At 32.6% G+C, this 20,138-nt stretch overlaps 1 protein-coding gene and 1 non-coding gene across 6 annotated transcripts in view; both read left to right on the top strand.

The window, feature by feature from the left end:
• Positions 1-20,138, top strand: part of LOC140055114 (epidermal growth factor receptor kinase substrate 8-like) — a 39,444-nt gene that overhangs the window by 148 nt on the left and 19,158 nt on the right. For 4 of the 5 annotated variants that reach the window (XM_072100324.1, XM_072100323.1, XM_072100321.1 and 1 more), the window contains exons 2-9: positions 3,286-3,333; positions 10,487-10,621; positions 10,834-11,099; positions 12,196-12,242; positions 12,411-12,572; positions 14,766-14,915; positions 15,865-15,935; positions 18,002-18,195. In XM_072100324.1, coding sequence (XP_071956425.1) covers positions 10,551-10,621; positions 10,834-11,099; positions 12,196-12,242; positions 12,411-12,572; positions 14,766-14,915; positions 15,865-15,935; positions 18,002-18,195 — 961 coding nt within the window. In that variant the 5' untranslated portion in view covers positions 3,286-3,333; positions 10,487-10,550. Of the gene's footprint in view, positions 1-3,285; positions 3,334-6,932; positions 7,069-10,486; positions 10,622-10,833; positions 11,100-12,195; positions 12,243-12,410; positions 12,573-14,765; positions 14,916-15,864; positions 15,936-18,001; positions 18,196-20,138 lie in introns of those variants that run through there. The other variant, XM_072100322.1, reaches the window with a different exon arrangement.
• Trnat-agu (transfer RNA threonine (anticodon AGU)) lies at positions 9,151-9,225 on the top strand. Its single transcript has one exon. It is a non-coding gene; the product is annotated as a tRNA-Thr (tRNA).

Genomic DNA, 20,138 nt, shown 5'->3' with positions numbered 1-20,138 from the left:
ATTTTCCGTTGTCATAATTGATAAGTGATATACATAGTGTTGGTACTTGTCACTATTTCTAATCTACTATACTACACAGGTAGGTAGGACTGGTGGAGGAGGCAGACTACAATACAGGCTGTATAGGCTACCTGTCATTTGTTATGTCACAGAACAGAATGTTCAGAGCAGGCAATCTATGCTTAACGCCCTGGCGTTTTTAATTCACCTGTTGCTGCATCATTTATGTCATTGATATAGGCTATTTATTATACCTGTACAGTGTTTGAGTAGCCAAATCTGTAACATTTTCTGTTATGAATCTTTGGTTAGATACAAAGTGCAAAAATGTCTTAGTCTAAACCATTATAAATTACATATTATCGACTGGTTGACAACAGTGACAACAGCATCAGTCAGGAGGCTGAGCAGTACTGGTGATGGGTGGTGGAGGAAAGAAGGAAGGGAGTTTGTAAAGCGAGTATTAAAGCTACAGTACACTATGCAGGGAAAAATCTAAGGGTGGTGCTTAGCGCACACATGCACCCTCCCCCTTCTAAAATGAAATTTGTAACTACTAAAATTGTCTATTTTTTTAATGGACCTTTCATATTATATTTGTTAGCATGTCCCAGTCTAAAAAATCCCTGTCATTGTCTTAAAAAAAATTATAATTAGAGTACAAAGCATATACAGTAGTCAATTATAATCATAATCAAAAATTATTGATACAATAGTATTTATTGTCATTTATACAACAATGAGGTACAAATGAAATTTGGTTGGTTGATTTACATTTGAAATAAATACAATAACAAAGAAATTGAAGAGATCTAACAAACTTGCTATTAAATACATGAATAGAATTATAAACAAATGTTCATTTGTTTATTGCGCCAACTCCAAAAAGATGAATGATCAAAGGCTCAGTCATTGTATCCTGAAATTAAAATAAATGAGTTTTTAAATTAATCTTAAATGAGTCTAAAATTGGTGAAGCCACCTTGCCACGCTTTTGTTACCAATATTCCAAGTTATATATTTTTTTACCTGTCTTGATCAGTTTTTACTTGGCATGTTGTTATGGTAAAACTTTTATTACAATATTCAGTTGGTAAGTCTTAACATAAAAGTCCAATGCGATTATGGATTTAATTACATTAACAGACATTATTGTATATTAAACACTGTTATTGTAATTAAAATGTAGATGATATGGTTTTTCTGTTAGCATACGCCGTTGTTTATAGCCCTAACCCAACCTAACTGGAACTCGACTCATGTGCTGATTTCTTGAATGAACACTTATAAACAAGAGACATTAAAAAATAACTTGTGTCTTCAGTAACTGGCCATAGAAAACCCCATTGGTAATTTTAGTTTGAAATTTGGTTAGATAACATAGGTTACAGGAAATTGTTGATACTATCACCTCAATTAAAAATAAAAGGAAATACTAGAATCTTGAATTAGTAAGTCAGGGGATTTCCAAAACAGTATTGGTCAATACATAGTACATACTGTAGTACAGTATGTTAAAAATACAATGATATTTACAGTACTGTAGTCCCTCCCTCTTATCCCCAATAAAAGATAAAACAAAAAAACTAAAGAAGTCCAGTCTTTTTACAGAGTGCTCTAGTATGAATTTAATTTGCCAGTTGGTTTCATTGAAAGGCCTACTCATTTATTCTCATGTACTCTTCAGATAAGGCATAAAGTGCTATCAAAAGGGTCATCTTCCACAACATATCTTTACATATTTTTACCCATTGGTTGAGGCCAAAAATGGAAGTACCATGCAGTCAAATTGTTGTTTTTAAATACAAAACAATCAAACAATCATACAGTAAATCAATTCAATGAACATACAGTATATTCAGCATTGATTATTATTACTGTATTTCTTTAGAACCGTTTTATGCATGCTGGACGTATTTAAAAATGATAACTAATTAATATTCTAGAAAATTGTAATTAAAACATTGTAGCATAGTGCTTCTATTTATAAAGCTCTATCTTCCTATAATGTTGACGTTACATTATTGTCTAAACTATCTATAGGCTATTATAACCTTGTGTGTACTGTACAATATTGCAATTGAATAGAATATTGATGTTATATGGCGGCAGTGGATCAATAAGTTATAACAATAGATTGTATTGTAGTGAGTTTAATATATAAAATGACAGGGACACTTGTTTCGGATGGATAGATAGGTTTTGTACAATAGGTGGCCATGTACACCTGACAGTGATGTAGCCTCATAAAAAAAAGTGGTGTGGTTTTCGCAAGAAAGGAGAACAATCTCTGTTCAAGCCACTGGGTTGTCAAAGGTATCTGTCAAAAAGTAATCAGGTTGAAACCTTACCAACCGTAGTGTTGGTGGAGTACACCTGAGGTTTATTTTAACTGAATATCACAATCTTTTAAACATACTGTACGATGGCTTCTACTTCATTAATATTCATTCATCTATTATTTTCCAGAAAGACAATACAATTATACAAAACAGACAATGAATACATAATAAGATAAACTGACAATACAGGGATGTACTGTATATTACAGTATCCGCCAGGCAGCGCTGCCTATAAAAGTGATGACTTTGTGAGCACTGTACTCTCCTTTTGGTGCAGGGCAATTACAAATTACAAAAAAATTATGAAAAACAATATTAACATGTGGCTGTACAGTAGTGTCGATGAAACAACAATTTAGACGTTAATTTATCTTGTTTAACATGGTTGGAATAAAAAATGTTTCTCTCATTTTTCAGTCTGTTAAATTACTGTCTCTTCTTATCTACTGTCCCAAAACGAAAGGCTTGCTATAGTGTAAATGAGGGGTGCTTGTAGTAGGCCTATTTGTGTTTGAAGTCAAAACTATATAGGTTTATGTACATACAGTACTGTACTGGAGTCTCGTACCTAAATTGAGGCCTAATACATTGACTGGTTCTTTATTAAAAATATGTACAGTAGTTGAGTAAACTGTGTGGTTAGTCTTGGGAGTATCTTTGTTTAGGTACAAAGTACACTACTGATTATTTACCACCGCTGGTTAGAGTGTGCGATAAGCTTCAATATTAAGAAAAACCACTATAATAGAATGTAAAATTTGTAGATTAAGAAGGTAATAGGGCCTACAGTTAGTGTAACATATAATTACTGCAAAATATAAATAAAAACTTACTGTATAGAAAAGTCTTACTGTGTACCAATACTACTGTACATACGATATTATATACATTATTTAGTGTATTTTTTTATACTAATTTGTAGAATTGACTTGTTCTTTTTCAGATACAAAAGAAATCTGCAAGCAGGCCTTTCTGTTGAGGTCCATGTCAGGTAAAGTTATAGAATCCATTTTTTAAAACAAAAAATGTACTGTATTTATGATTCTTAAGCTTCATGAAATTTTTTAGCCCATCATTCTGTTTACAGTACGCCTACCATGTCTTGAAAAGAAATGATTATGGTGGTGAGTTGGGTTATTCCCATTTGGGAACAGGGTACATGAAATGTGTCATTGATACTGTATTTTGAATTGTAGCACTCTTCTCAGAGAGAAATGGCCAATGTTAGTTTATCCAGGTAAGGTAAGGTTTGTGATGTTCATAAAATTTGGTTAACATTGCAGTAGGCATTTTTGGATTGTTGTTCACATTTTTCCTCAAATTATAATTTCAATGTTAAACTATTAACTAATGGGAATTTTACATAGATTCATAGCCGTTGTACCGTGACACAAGTACACTTTGTTGAACATCGCTCATGCAATTGGTTGGTTTTTTGAAAATGATAATCTGCTATATTTGATCATAATCCAAGAAAAACAATAATTTATACAGTGTCAATGCTATACTCAAGTCAAGTATTTACAGTACTGTACATTACGTTGTTTTTTTACATTTTACTGTAGTATGTTAATATAACTTTTTTTTGTTCACACCGTAATCAAAAAATGAGCACGACAACATCTGAAATTTCCCACATTCAGTGTTTAAATTCAAGTATTTACAGTACCTCCTACAGTACATTACATTTTTTTACATTTGTTGTATGTTGTATAAATAACTCATTTGTTCACGCCATAACCAAAAAGATGACCGTGAAAACATCTGAAATTTCCCACACTAACTAAAGTGAGACAAATTTACCACAATCTCTGTTAACAATAGAAAACATTAGTTTAAACTTAACAAAAACAAAATTAATAGAAACTATAGTATTTATTCTAATAATAAACATAAGTGAAATAAATTATTTTCAACAAATCGACAACTATTCAAAAAATGAAAAAAACTACATTTTATCCTGTTCCTGTTACTGAGTTGTAACCATGTACTAAAAAGTACAGTACATTACATAAATCAAAGTAAGTTAATTTTGTTTCAATTTGCAACCAACCAAGGTCAGGTCAATCAATATGTCGTTACCCAGACCTAGGAATCATCAAACCTGTGTTGAGGTGGGGAGCGAGGACACACATCACAATATCTCTGTATGCGCACAATGAACTAACATGACATAGTTTCTTTGCTGGACTGAATTGAAAGCTCTCTAATACAAAATAGATTATTATCTTATTAACTGGATAGTATTTCTATTAATAATAACATTCTTCTCTACATTTTTATACATCCCCCGCATTCTGACTTCTATTCATGTTCTCCATCTTTTCTTTAGCTAGTGTTGAAATTGATTTTCTTGTGAATGGTAACAGTTTGCTGGTTTCTAAAGAGCCTTAAAGTTTAAATATTGACATTACGTTTTCAAGTGTTAGCCCGGAACTTTAAAACAGCTTCTTAGCAACGTTGGCTTGACCTATTAATAACATTGTCAACAGGACTATAATAGTAATATATAACCTATAGCAAGATCTAGTTGGGCTAGGAAGAATGCTAGCCCAGTAGGCTTTACATTTAAACGCATTCTAGCTATAAGACATTGAAGTCAAGCATACAAACCAGGATCCAAACCTTTTCATTCTTTGTGTGGTACCTGTTGTCACAATTACAATAGCATCTCTTTTAAAGGGCCGAAGTGTCCCCTTAAAAGGGTGTTCTCTGAATAACAGTTGTGTACCTCAGATGAGAGGACGTGTGCCAGAGTTCTATGTATACTGTGGGTATTACCATTATTTGATTAAACTTGGTTCCTATGGTGGAATACCTTGTTGATGTGATGGGATAATTAGATTTTACCAGTAATATGTATAATTGAATTGTTTGTAAATGATTTAGTTTTAAAGCATACAGTACAGTCAGTGGCATAAGGGCTATGAGCCCTCACTGGCTAAACCCATGGCCCCGGAGCTTATTGGAGCCCCTGAGCAGTTCTCAGATGAAAAAAGGCCAAACATGCACTTAGGCCTCTAAACCAGGGGCCTTGAGCCTCTGTGTTACGGTACTGAGAGTACAGTGTAGAAGAATTGAACCTAGGACCATGGGAATAAAGCCAAACTCAAACCATCAACATAATCTTACTAATCCTGATAATAATTTGCTCATTTTTAATAATTTTATTCTTGCAAAAGGCTTTTTGTTTTCATAGGATTATGGAAATAATAATATATGGGAGATGCACTTCACTGATTTTGTAAAAGAACTAAACTAAAGTTCCACAACTTTTATGACCCGAATAAATGAATGAGAATAAAAGAACTAGACTTTGTCACCTTTGGCTCAGGGCTCTAAATCCTATTGCAGTACAAAGACAAAAAAGGTACAAAATACAATGGCATTACAAACTACAAAAGCTTAGTATTGTATTGGTAAGCAAAAAGTTTAATTTAAAACCATTGTTTAAACAATCAGTTTTACTAATACTAGTTGGCTGGCTGCTAACTAGTAAGATTTAAGTTCAGTGTTTAAAGTTTGCAGGTATTATTGTATTGTTTAAAAAAGCACTGAAGCAGAACAAAGTTTATAGGGTCCCTCATGAAATTTCAATTTTATTTTGTGGATTTTCTGCATTGATGGATCCAAGATTTTGAAATAGGGGAACACAGGGCTACAAATCGTGAAATTAAGTAAACTTTTGCTGGTCAGCTGCAACCCCTCTATGATCTGCCTATTCCTTGTATTATAGTGTGGTATTATACTATAGGAAAAATATTCTGCACTGGTAAAATAATTCACTGACAAATTTGTAGCAAAGGAAGTTTAGAATTTGCATGTCAAACCGAAATCACTCCATCACAAATACAAGCTGTCATAAATCACTGTACAGAGTGTAATAAATCATTAGAATAAGTCAAATTTCAGTCAACAGTCAATAATTAGTAAAAAAAAACAACAGCTTTCAATATTACAAACAACTGCATTATGTTTTGTTATGTAATCATGAAAGTTTTAATCTCTGTCTACACTATCAAACTAGTTTGGCAAAAAAAAGTGTGATGTACCCATATATGGTAGTGATATGCTCAAATACAGTTTGTTTGTTTTATCTTTATGCTGGGTGACCTCTTCAGTCAAAGACTGATCTCCCAGAGGGCCCAGTTGGTGATCAGTGGCTGTGATGTACTAATACACCGGAGTAACCCCCTACTCGTCTCGAAAGATGTACTAGGTTCTTTAAAGTGCACACGAGCAAGTTGTGTACACTGGACCTACGGTTTATTATCCTTATCCGAGAAGACTCATAGTGATATGACATCATCATATCCATATATGGGCACATTACATTGGCAACATAAAGTTTCATAGTGTAGACAGAGCTTTAAATTTAGAACTGTGCATATCTCAACTTTTCGTAGATTGTCTAATCATAGCAACAACACCTTTCCTAAACCCCAAATTGATTCACATTCCAGTGAGCTACAGTACCATCAGCCTAAAGAGCTATTTTGATAGTCTTCTTTTGTTATGCAGATGCTATTGTACCCAACCCTGAATTATTCTAGGTTCCAATTCCAGCAAAAAGGTCCCTTACAAAAGGCTCAGTCTATGGTATTAGCTAGTAGATTTCTCTGTTAGACTCTGTGATTCTTTTTAAATCTTAGGATTTACTTAAATATACTTGTAACGGATCCACTTATAACTGGTTTTAATGGAATGTAGTATTTTATGTCTTATGGTAAGTAGTGTTAAGTATATTATAACTTATATAATTTAGTTCAAAACCTTTTTGTAGAGCCCCTCCTTTGAGACAACCTTATTAAAGGGGTAGATACCCCTATTCATTTGACACCTATATTTAAAGAACACTTTGTTGGGTATTGCATGTTTCCCATTAATAGTGGTTCTACTATTAACAGTTCTGAGAGTCAAACTGTTTAAATGAAACAGTTTATTGAATAAATTTTACATTTATTGAACGCTTATTGTTCTGTAAATACCAAGTGGATTGTTATGTTATGAAATACTAAAGTACAATCCTTGCAAAGCAATGCTGATTTGATTTTATTTTAAATATGGTTCGTGTGGGTCAAAGCAATAAGATATACACAATTGTGTTGACAATTTTATATACAGTAGATAATGGGTTCAAAGTTTTGAGGAAACAGATTGCAAGTTACCTTCAATTTTACCATTAATACCGTAAATGGTAAAACCCCATTAAATTTAAATACAGTGCATGTAATTTATTTGGCCTAATGTAAAATTTAATATCACATGCGTTTGTTTGGCTCAAAGCAATAAGATATCACAATTATGTTTATTAATTTTTGTATTGTATTTAGATAATGTCTAAAGTGTTAAGAAATCTAATTGCAAGTTATCTTTTATCTTTTTACCATTGAGTATCGTAATGGTAAAACCCCATTAAATTTCTTTTTTATTTGGCCTAAAATTTAATATCACATGAGTTTGTGTGGCTCAAAGCAATAAGATATCACAATTGTGTTTATTAATTTTTATATTATATATAGATAGTGGGTTCAAAGTTTTGAGGAAACCGAAGAATACCTTCGATCCTTTTATCATTAAGTACCGTATGGTAAAACCCCATTCAATTTAAATACAGTGAACTTGAAACTAAATTTTTTTTTTATTTGGCCTAATGTAAAATTTAATATCACATACTACTGAGAGGTACACAAAATCAATGCTGACTAATTAAAGGAAACTGATTGCAAGTTACCTTTTTGATCTTTTTACCATTAAGTACCGTATGGTAAAACCCCATTCAATTTAAATACAGTGAACGTGAAACTAAATTTTTTTTTTATTTGGCCTAATGTAAAATTTAATATCACATACTACTCAGAGGTACACAAAATCAATGCTGACATTTGAATTACAGTACATCTTATGTTTTAATTTGAATTAGATTAGATAGTTACTTGCATTATTTTCTAGCGTCAGCCTTTTGATTAGATTTCATTCTACAGTAGGTACATTGAATAGGCTGTTAATTGTGGTATGTGGTTGTTGTTGTTTTATTTAGCTATTCATACAGTGTACTAGTGCTAACTGTAGTGCTCAGTATGTTTGTTTTTTGTTTATGTATTGTACCATCTTGTTTTACAAGAGAAATTTGAAACAGTTGAATCATACAACACACTGTTCTTTCGAAGCATTTTATATACTAATAATTTGTTTTTTAACCCAGGTGTTTTAAAATACTGTACACTTTCTTTTTGATTTAGATACAGTGCCATAGCCACAATATTAAAGTGGTGCTGTTGTTGCAAAAAGAGGGAATAATCCCTAGTGCGGGCCAAAAATAAATTAAAGGTTTAATCTGAGCATAATTAACTATTTATGATGTACAATTATAAATTTTAAAAATTAATGGTATAAATTACGTTAAATTCAAGGAGCTTCTTTTATCGGCTAGTCGAGACAGTTCATGCAGTGGTTGTAGATTTTGTTGAATCTTGGTTAATGGTTCAAAGAATAATGCACTTCACAAAAGCTATGTACATAAAATAATATGGAACGATAACCTCACAAGACATTGTAATAGAATGTGGCATTTTGGTTTAATATCTCATCCTGTTCCGAGTTAAATCGCTATAGTTACTTATCCAAAATGATGATAATTAAACAAATTCAAACACAAATGATCAACAAACAAACAAAAGATTTAACGACAAATAAAATAAAAACATCTAATTACTCAACTCCCTGACGCAAAACTACAATTACAATCTTGTTGGTGCAGTACCCGCTGCTTACTTGGGCTCGAATCTAACCACTAGCCATCAGCGCAAGCTCGGTGGTCTAGAGGTATGAACGCCAGGCTAGTGATCTGGAGGTTGTGGGTTCGAGTCCCACCCGAGAACTACTTGCAAATTTTTTCGCAAGTATTCTCAAATGTACTTACAGTAGTATAAAGTACAAATTACGTCAGAGTAGGGCAAAACATCTAATTACTCAACTCTCTGACGCAAAACTACAATTAAAATAAACATCAAATCAAACAATCAAAAGATGTCGGCAAACAAATTGAGCCTTGAGTATGTAGTACTGTACAGTACAGTTGTAGGATGTGGTTTTTTTGGTTGAATAGCTCCCTGTGCTATTAAGTAAGTATACAATGGCAGTGACAAGAGCTTGTATTCAGTCATACATAAGAGTAATTGTATAACACAGTAATAGCTAAATGGTACAAAGATATTGAGTGGTACAGGCTCGACTTCTTCCCTTGAGTAGCTAGTCATACTTTCTACTATTTGAATTCTTTTCTGTTATAAAAGAAATTGAATAAAACAGTTGCTAAATTACGTTTACACCATGATTTTATATGATTTTCTGTATCTACTGTGTGTAGGGGATTAATTTTAAATTGTGACATGAGTTACATCGGATGTATCCCTAAAACCTCAGAGTTAATTGGGATTACTGTATGTATTAAAGTGACACAGAGGTATATTAAAAAGAGTCAAACTGATCACCAGTGGCGTAATGCAGTAGGCATACTGTTGGCCCTGGTTTACCACTCCTAAGGAGCCCTCTAACGCTGGGTAGTTGCTCTGAGGCCCCCTGGGTTTAGCCAGTGAGCGTTCAAAGTCGTTATGCCACTGCTGACTGCATGCAAGCACTTATGTCGGTTGTAACTCAGATACAATTTGGATCAGTAATGTTTCATGCACATGTAAGCACAGCTATTGTCCTCCGAGATTTAATTTTAGATAAACAATACAGTGAAAAGGCTGCTTCCTAGAATGCAAACATAAAATGCAAATATTTATCAGAATTCAGTTGAATATACCGGAACAAATAGTACAGATAATCTTTTTTAAGAAATTGTCTGTTAGCATCTTGCCATACAGTACAGTGTATTACTGTTAAATATTTTATAATTTCCCATTAAAAAATTCAATAATCCCAAAAAAAAAACAACCTTAGTAGGCATATCTTTTTTCACTTTTGAGGTAATTTATTCAATATACTATAATATATGGGCCATTGGCACTTGTACAAAAAAAATATCTATCTATGTCCTATGTAAGTAAATTCGTTACGCCATGGACAGAATGGTTTAGCAAGAAGGTGGCCAAATAGTTGACATGTAGCAAATTATAACATTTTTTTTCTTATTTTAGAATTTATTGTAAAGCAGTGGTAGATATTACATGAAGACTATCTGGGTGTTAAGAAAGCAGCAGAATGCCAATCGCAACAAGGCCATCGTACCATGAGCCTGACTACCATGGGGCACCAAACGGTGCCTTCTACAGGTGAGGATAAAGTATAGGTTGAGTACCAACAAATAAAGGGCCAGCCTGACATACAATGTTACAGTATGTTTTCTAATTTCTTTGGTCAGTAACATGAAGATATGCAATTATGTACTGTAGCTACATGGTTTAAAGTCATTTTTAGTGTAAAACCTTTTATGTAGATTAATGTGAAATCAAGACAGACTTTATTCAATTATATCTATTATTAGTGGCCGTGGCCCAAGTATTAAACAACATGATTACGGACAGCCCATAAATGGATATAGCAGAGATGGAAATGGTAGAGATGGACCAAGAATGAATGGTGCTGCACCAGAACCACGTAGAGTCAACAGTGCTCAACCATCAAGGATGAGTAGTATGAACCAAGGGAATATGGCAAGGAGGGCAAACAGTGAAATGGTGCAAAGGAACCCTGCAACGTCAAGAGGTCATGAGGCGGCTTCTGGACCCTCAAGAGCAAATGGAGTATTTGGTAAGAACAAAATAACACTCAAGCCTTGCCATATTTGGAATAATTTACAGTTACATAATAAGATCGTAATAGCCCATATTGTCTAAACCTAGTGCTGCTTATAAAACCTAGTCTATGGTGAGAAAAAATTACGATAACCTCTGTCTACATTATCAAACTAGTTTTACAAAAAAAGTGTAATGTGCCCAAATATGGTGGTGATATAACATCATCATGTCCATATATGGGCACATCACATTTTTTGTCACAAGTTTGGTAGTGTGGACATAGCTTTAAGCTTGGGAAATTTGTTATGAAATTAATTCATAGTGTAAAGTATACATGTGGAGACATTGACATGGGCTTCCTTAATTTTAACAGTTTTGTCGGAATGTACATCAAGGCATGTAGGTCGTAGGTCGTCATGATTCCAAAGATCTCTATTGTATTCCTTACTATTGTAGGCCCATCAGTACTAAATCAAGTAATTAATGGAAACGGCAAAGATAGCTATATTTTCTATTCGCATGCAATTCATTTATTTTAACTCGTAGGCGTAATTTGTGGTTAACTGGGTGCTTACCTTCCCAATCCCAATCTCCTGTCTTTTTGGGTTTGTTTGTCTGAATATTCATATCATGAGTCATACAAACAAATTAATAAGTTAAATGCAGAATCATTACAAGTTGAAAAAATATCTTTGACAGGCCTAACAAACTTTATATTATATAACAATTATAATTAATCAATAAAAGTATGATTATTTCAGTATGTGACTGATACTCCATAGGCTAGGATTATTTTTGTCATATTCATATTTTTGTTTCTTATTATTTATCATCATGTGACAAGAAACTTGGTTTCTTCGAATAAAGGATCCTCAATAATGGTTATTTTTTTAAAACGTTGTAATTATATCATATTCATATATACTAATGTCATTTTGCCATTATTGAAATTAATAATAAAAATCTCCTATGAAGAAAAATGTTTTCCATCCAAACATATATTTACAATACAGTACGTTGTACTGTAATCTTCATTCATAATTATGTCATGATAGAAAGCTCATATTACTGTATATTAATATTTTTAATGAATAATTTTTTTTTAATAGATTCATCTGTGGCTAATGGAAAATATGAAATATCATATCGTGTTGAGGTATGCAATAATAGATTACAATAAAATTCTCATTGTTTGTTTTTGCTTTGTAATATATTTCACCCAAAAATACGTTTTTACTCAACTATTTAATTCACAAAAAGATATAAATGTAAATCTTATCTTTGAATTTTTAATTTATTTGATTTATAATATTTTCTTTTCAAGCATTTATGCATTTTTACAATGGACCGTAAAGATGCTGTACTAACAGTTGAGGACGCTCTACGCAAACTGAAGCTGATGGACGCCAAAGGCAAGATTTGGACGCAAGACGTCACAATAAATGCAAATCCAAAAGAAGTTATGATCATTGATGAGCAGTCACAGGTAATAATCACAATCTCAGTAGAGAATGATCACAATATAGATTAAAATCTCATAAATGATCACAGTAGTAGACAATGATTACAATAAATGATCACAATATAGATTTATCTCATAAATGATCACAATAGTAGACAATGATTATAATCGTACTAAACAATGATCACAATAGTAGAAAATAATTACAATCTTATTAGAGATTGATCACAATATAGATTACAATCTCATAAATGATCACAGTATTAGAAAATGATTACAATCTTACTAAACAATGATCACAATATTAGAAAATAATCACAATCTCATTAGATCATTTTCACTTTGTAAGGCTAAATTGACAACTTAGACACATAACTTGAACCAAAAAAAAGAAAATAAATTAAAATTAAAAATTAAACATTAAAATACAGAATCACACTCTAGGAAAACAATGACCACCATCTAGTGTGAGGTCCGAGTCATTTTATGGTTGAGTGAAGGAATTTTCAATTTCTACTTTCCTCGGCACCTTTACTTTCTCTATAACATGACCTAACAATATGAATACAATCTACATTGTAATAAAGATATGAAAAGCATTTTACTACCAAATGGTCCTGAACCAATATACACAGCTTATCAGTAATATCATGTCTCCATGCTAAGTAGTTGCCTACAATGGCAATGGCATTCACCCTATCTCACAACGTAAGGCCAAGTAATATGATAACATTATCGCAATGCTGTAGACTGAAAGGCGATCACGTATCCCATTAAACTATGGAAATCATTACATAATATAATGCTTTATTTATGTCCTGTATCACGGACGACAAAACCTGATACTTCATCTCAGGTATCTTGGTAATATGAATTGTAATTAGTATTTAAATGTTAATGAGGTGTGTTGATTATCACCTGTATCTCTGACTGTATTCTATGTTCCGGTTCCGCAAGCTTTTAGACCTTAACCCAGGTACGATATTTTATCGAGGATGAAATGGGAGATGGTGAAATTTTTAACAATGAAAACCAGGAATTGATATCATTTTTGCTTATTTTACAACAAAAGCATTACGCGTTTCAAGAATTTTTGTACCCAAACACCTTATATATAGACATTACTATTTAATTTAAAGAAGCCTGTACATTTATCTGTTTAGCTATTATTTTTTTTATGGTTGCGGCTAACAATATTCATACAGTTTTCTACTGTATAACATATACTTTGTTTGCCTGATATTGTTCTCTTGACAGTGTGTCTAGTGTGCGCATGGACCAGGTCCATGGTTTGAGGTAGAGTAGGTTAAAATGTCAAACTATATAAAATGTCATGATAGATCTAGATTACATAAAATTTGTGTTGTTCGCATGAATGCCCATTGCAGCCTGATAAAGTGCTTTTCAACAAGCGTTTACAATGCTTCATTTGTCTTCTTCAAAAGACTGGAATGCGCAACAGAAAATTGCGATTTTTCTTCCGTTCATTTTTTTCAAAAGACCTTTATGAACACAAAATAAATATGCCAGGGATTGAAAGATTGCAGTAGTAGATATCCTTGATTTATTATAAAACTATACAATTTGAAGTATACTGCGACATATAATGAGCTTTGTGTAATCAAGCGTGGGAATTATATTTCAGAAATTTAGGAGTGTATCTAAAGTGTAACTAAGTAGAAAGTGTTGTTATGTGTTATTTATCTTAACAACAACATCTATTTATATATAATTTGATTTGATGATGTAACAACATGTATAATATAAATCCAAAGGCAAATTACTTAAAAAATTGACACTGATGTGAGTATCAATGGCTGGATCTCAATGGAGATACCAAAATAAAATAAGAAAAAAGCTAAATCAAAACGATAATGTAAAACAGCCAGAAAAATTTGCAGAGCTTTCGAGCAACACTGGCCCTTTATCAGTGCAAGTATATAATATAGATATACTAAATACATAAATGATTTTCATTACTGCCACATATAAATCTCTCCCCTAACCAATTTCTTTGCAGTTTAGAGAGATACATTTTGTTTTAATTTTCTCAGAGTTATTCACGTCCCTTCTCCCTGTCCTAAATACATTTTATACCTGTAGCAGTGAATAGTGCTGTTATGATTATAATAATCAATATTTTAAATCATTAAAATCTGTGATTTTTTCCGAGATCTAATGTCCACAACTTGATATTTCTACTGTATTTGATATTAGGAGGTTTTGGAAAAGTTTCCTTTGACGTTTGTAAATCTAGTATCAGCTGAGATGAATCGATGTAACTACAATAGCGTTCTGGTTATCCAGCTCAAATTCCCACAAAAGAAGTACCCTGAGATGTACATTTTCCAGTGTGAAGAAATACAGGTAACATTTTCATTTTTTTCTAATGGATTGCATACAGTCAAAAGAGCTAAAGCTCTGTCTGCACTGTCAAACCTGCCAAAAGTGTGATGTGCTCAAATATGGAGGTTATATAACATCATTATGTCCATATATAGGCACATCACATTTTTTTGATAGTGTAGACAGAGCTTAAATCTTTTAGGACTGTTAGGCATTTCTTGGAAGGAAAAATGGGAATTGAACCAATGCCACTAAGATTGAAATGTCATTAACCAACAAATTAAAACTACACTCTATACATTCTTTTTGTTTTTCTTTAGCATACTAATACATTTAAATAGAAAAATGGGCATTTGTCGTATAAATTTGACAAGTTTGTGATTTATTACTTATCGGCCAGCTAAGTAGAGTGAGCGCGTGAGTGAGTGGCCGAGCAGTTAAGACGGTGGAACCGGAATTACGTAGCCATAACATCGGCAGAGGTTCGAGGCTCACTCACTCCATGGTTCTGGTGGTAGAACGAGTCTTCTCGGATAAGGACTATAAACCGTAGGTCCAGTGTACACATCTAGCTCGTGTGCACTTTAAAGAACCTAGTACATCTTTCGAGACGAGTAGGGGGTTACCCCGGTGTATTAGTACATCATAGCCACTGATCACCAACTGGGCCCTCTGGGAGACCAGTCTTTGACTGAAGAGGTTACCCTGTATAAATATATATTTCAATAGACTTACTTCATGGCAGGCCAAATAAAAGTGATGTTATAAATGTGGTCGCAAATAAATATTTTATATTACTATATTTTTAACTTTGTGTGACAATGTTATGCTATACAAGTTGTGTTATAATGATGAGGTCGCAAATTGATATTTTATATCAACTATATTTTAACTCTGTGGTACCTAATAAATAAATTGCAAACAGTAATTAACTAGTTTTATGTATCAACAAATTGAATTATATTTTCAGGCGGACATTATTGCAAAAGAATTTCAGAAGTTAACAGACAAAGGAAACTCAAGAAACAAACGTTATTCAAGGTGGGTTTATCTAATAGTATATAACATACATTTTAATAGACCATTTTGACCAGTTTAACAGTGTCATTGTCTATTTACTTTCGTTAAACAGATATGTTTATAAAATAGAAGTGTTTGTAATGTTCCCCTTCTGTAATTGGTGGGGGGTGGGGTGGAGAGAAGACAATTTGGAGTAGTTAATTGTAATATTATGTGGAATAAATAAGCAATTGATCGTCTATTATGGTGACATTTTGAACTGTCTTTATTCTCTTGTACTAGCTAAAATTTGACCTTTGAATGTTGAAGTATCATGAGAATATATGATTTGGCATTACAGTTTATAGTCATATGTTTATATAGCTTTACTCTATTGTACCAAATAAATACACCGCTATTGATGTGTGAAATGGGCCTTGGGTTGTTAGACCTTTACACTATTAATAGGTAGTGCAGTGTGCTGTTATACCAAAGCAATCTAACAACAAGACGCTGAGCTTTCCATGCCATGATAGGAACTCGACGTTCGATTTTATGTCTGGCTGCGACAAATACCAACAGTACTGTACTATGTACATATTCTCCATGATGCACGTTGTCTGTTAATGGGTATGAAACTGATTGTGTCGCAGCCACAGATAAACCTTTGATCTCCGGAGCTCAGCATCCCCTTGAATTGAAGGAGGAAAAACAAAGTGGAGGACAAAATTAAAATTTATTGTATACCAAAGAAGAAGAAATGATAACAATGAATTACTTTATATCATTGATAACATTTTTAAAACTATAATCTGAAAAAAAACTATTTATAGTTTTATAGTGTTTTCTGAGTAAATTCCATAATCATATCTAGAAAAGGTCATAGCAAAAATTCCATTAAAGATAATTCTGATCTTTCCTTTCATGTTTACAACATAAAATACCAATGAATTATGGAATAATAACATTAGCAAGTAAAGAACATGAGGCTATTAAAATAAGAAAAAAAGTATTTACATAACAAGAATGCATGTATAATTTGCGTGTGATATATATACAAGGGGTTCTAAATATACATTTACCTCCTTGCTCAAACATAGTGGATTCATTTATGTCTATGAGTGCACATATCTTGGGAAATTATTTGTATAAACAACACCAATTTCAAATGCTCTATACAATAAACAAAACCTGTAATATGATACAGGTGTAGAAGAAATACTCTTTTTGTATAAAGTGCTTTGTTCCCCTGACTGTCTCCAAAGACTTTGCTGTAGACAAATACATCGTGTCATGTTTAAAAGTAAACTTACAATCAACTGAGGTGTAACATGTTGCATTTGTATATCATCCAGCAAAAATATATCGAATCATTAAATTAAGATTTTAAATTAAGCGAAAATGTAAAAATCAATAAATCATCAGAAAGAATGTAAAGCTCAGGTCTACACTATCAAACTAGTTTGACAAAAAATTGTAATGTGCCCAAATATGGTAGTGATATACCCAAATATGGTAGTGATATACCTAAATATTGTAGTGATGTGACATCATCATATCCATATATGGGCACATCACATTTTTTTTCACATAAAGTTTGATAGTGTACTGTAGACAGAGCTTTTAGACATAAAATAAGTGTTAAGTTGGAAAACAGGGACAGTATGTTTTTTTTATCTGATGTTTTACATAGGTAATAGCTAAGAATTACTACGCGGATTCGAACCTATGATCTCAGGATCAGTAATCCAACGCCCAACACACTACGCCACATGCCTTTTCTCCAATTCCTGTGGATTATATCCATATACTGTTGTCTAATCTTTCAAAAGATGCTACTGTAGATATATAGAATCAGCAAAATCATAATTTTTGTCAAAATTGAAATGTGCTAAAATGACGATATTCTGGTTTGTGGGTGGAGCAATGATATTTTTACATGTACTGTACTTTTGACTTGACAAAACACAATTGTTCTTGTAACTTAGTTAATTAGTTTTAGATGACATCTGTTAGTGTGTTGATGATTAACATGTGTGCTTTTTCCATAGCTTCCCTGTAATATCAACAAACCACAGTAACATTTTATCATCTTTTTATACCCTCAGGTCTGATATGGCTGGTGCAGATAATGAGCCACGGAGGGCTCTTTCACCATCAAGGCACGCACGCGAGTCTCGCTACAGTGCTAATATGGACATGGACATACCGCCACCACCTGATGAACCAGCACCTCTACCACCCAACGATAACGTCAGAAATCGAGTTGCAGCGTTTGCTGCTGCAGCTGAAAGACAAAAAGGTTGGTAAATATAATTGTAATTTTAAAAACTTTGTTATTTTAAGCTATTCAGCACCCGAGATATTTATTATTATTTATGCTATAGAAAGTCTGTCATAATTTTTCTATTGAACAAAAGTACTGTCTAAAAATAATACTTAACCAGAATTAATTTTTTTTTAATTTATGCTATAGAACGTCTTTAATCTATCATGTAATAATTTTTCTATTACCAAAGCACTGTCGCCCATTGGCTAAACCTTTGCCCTAATTACACCAATCATTTGGTTCATGCTTTTCTATTGTTCCTTTATTGGTCACCCCATTGACCCCTCGTTGGAATGTCTCTAGCATCTACCATTATTGTAGAGAACTTCAATAGATCCTATATAATCCCTTTCTTTTACTTCTTTACTCTGAAGCATAACTTAAGAGCTCAGATAGAAGGTCACCAGCAGTAATTAGGATCCACCGAAATGCGTTTGTTAATCACATAGTTTTATTTCAATAATAAAGTTTACGATTAATTTAGTGTTAGTGGTATATAGTGTCTCTTAGAAACGGTCTACTAATAGATCCAATATATATAGATTAGATCCCACATTGCCACCTCCTGTTTTTAGGACTAATAGTTGTAAATTAGAATTATGTATCATAGAATTTACTTATACATGAATCTACTCTATGATGGCTACTGCAACAATATATTGTTATGGATAATATTATTCTGTGCTATATTTTTACTATTGAAGAGGCAATAGAAGATATATAACATGGCTAGTATTAAGCCTAGAAAGGTACATGGTATTCCGTTTATGTATATGAGTAGCCAGTCAATGCTCATTATGGTCATGGAACGAGGTATAGTTTTTTTCTGTATATTGTATACTTACAAAAAATATTGTATTTTAAGGTTTTCATATGTTGTTTTCAGTGCCGTAACACATAGGCAAGGCCCCTGGTTTAGCACTCTTAAGGGCTGTCCAACGCTGGGTAGTTGCATTGGACGGATCATGCTCTGGGGCCACTTGAGCTCTGGGGCCCCTAAGTTTAGCCATTGAGAACTCATAGCCGTTACACCACTGGTTGTTTTCTATAGTACACTGTAGTATTAGGAAAATATATTATTTGAATATTCTAATTTTCAAAACTTTAATATTTGTAGGAGTATACAATTGCTATAAAAATACAAATACTGTATGAATAAAAAGTTGGCATGCCATTATGGACATTTTATTTATTTTTTAAGAAAGAGGATGCAGTAATTAAAATAGACAGTTTTTTGTCTCACATTGCTAACCATACTTATATTTTGTTTATAGTTTTATGTGTTATAACATGCATACTTACAAGAAAAATGCCTTAGTGTTAAAAGGCTAGATTTATTAGGCATTTGTTTATAGGTTACCATGGTAAATGGGTTATAGGTGATGTGTAGATTCACCTTTACACAACCATCTTATTGTATCGCTGAGCACATACAATACCAGCTTCAGGTAGGGTCTATGTTTCTGGGAACTCTATAGTAATAACTAGAATAATTAACTAGATATTCTGGTAATTCTAATAAATTAGACTCTGCTATATATTAATACTGTATTGTTAAGAAAGTCATTTGACTTTGCGGAGGTTAATTAGGAGTTTAAAAAAAATTAATATATGATATTTGATTCATCAACTTACTAGATGAGGACCACTATAAGCATAAGCTTAAAGGGTTCCTCTGCTCTGTCATTTTTGTTTTGTTATTTTATCCACACAAAAAAATAGAAATAAACAGACGTGGACATAGTCTACTGTAAGTCTAGGACAGATTGTTGTCATACATGTATACATAGTATATTATTTTTACATACTGTACCATAATGAATGTAGTAAATTCAATTTTTTTTTACTAATATTGACTCAAAATCATGTGTATACAGTTTAAATTACAAAAAATTATGATATAAAATAGCAATTAG

Source organism: Antedon mediterranea, chromosome 7 (genome assembly GCF_964355755.1).
Source record: "Antedon mediterranea chromosome 7, ecAntMedi1.1, whole genome shotgun sequence".
Lineage (NCBI taxonomy): Eukaryota > Metazoa > Echinodermata > Crinoidea > Comatulida > Antedonidae > Antedon > Antedon mediterranea.
This window is presented reverse-complemented; position numbering and strand designations above follow the sequence as displayed.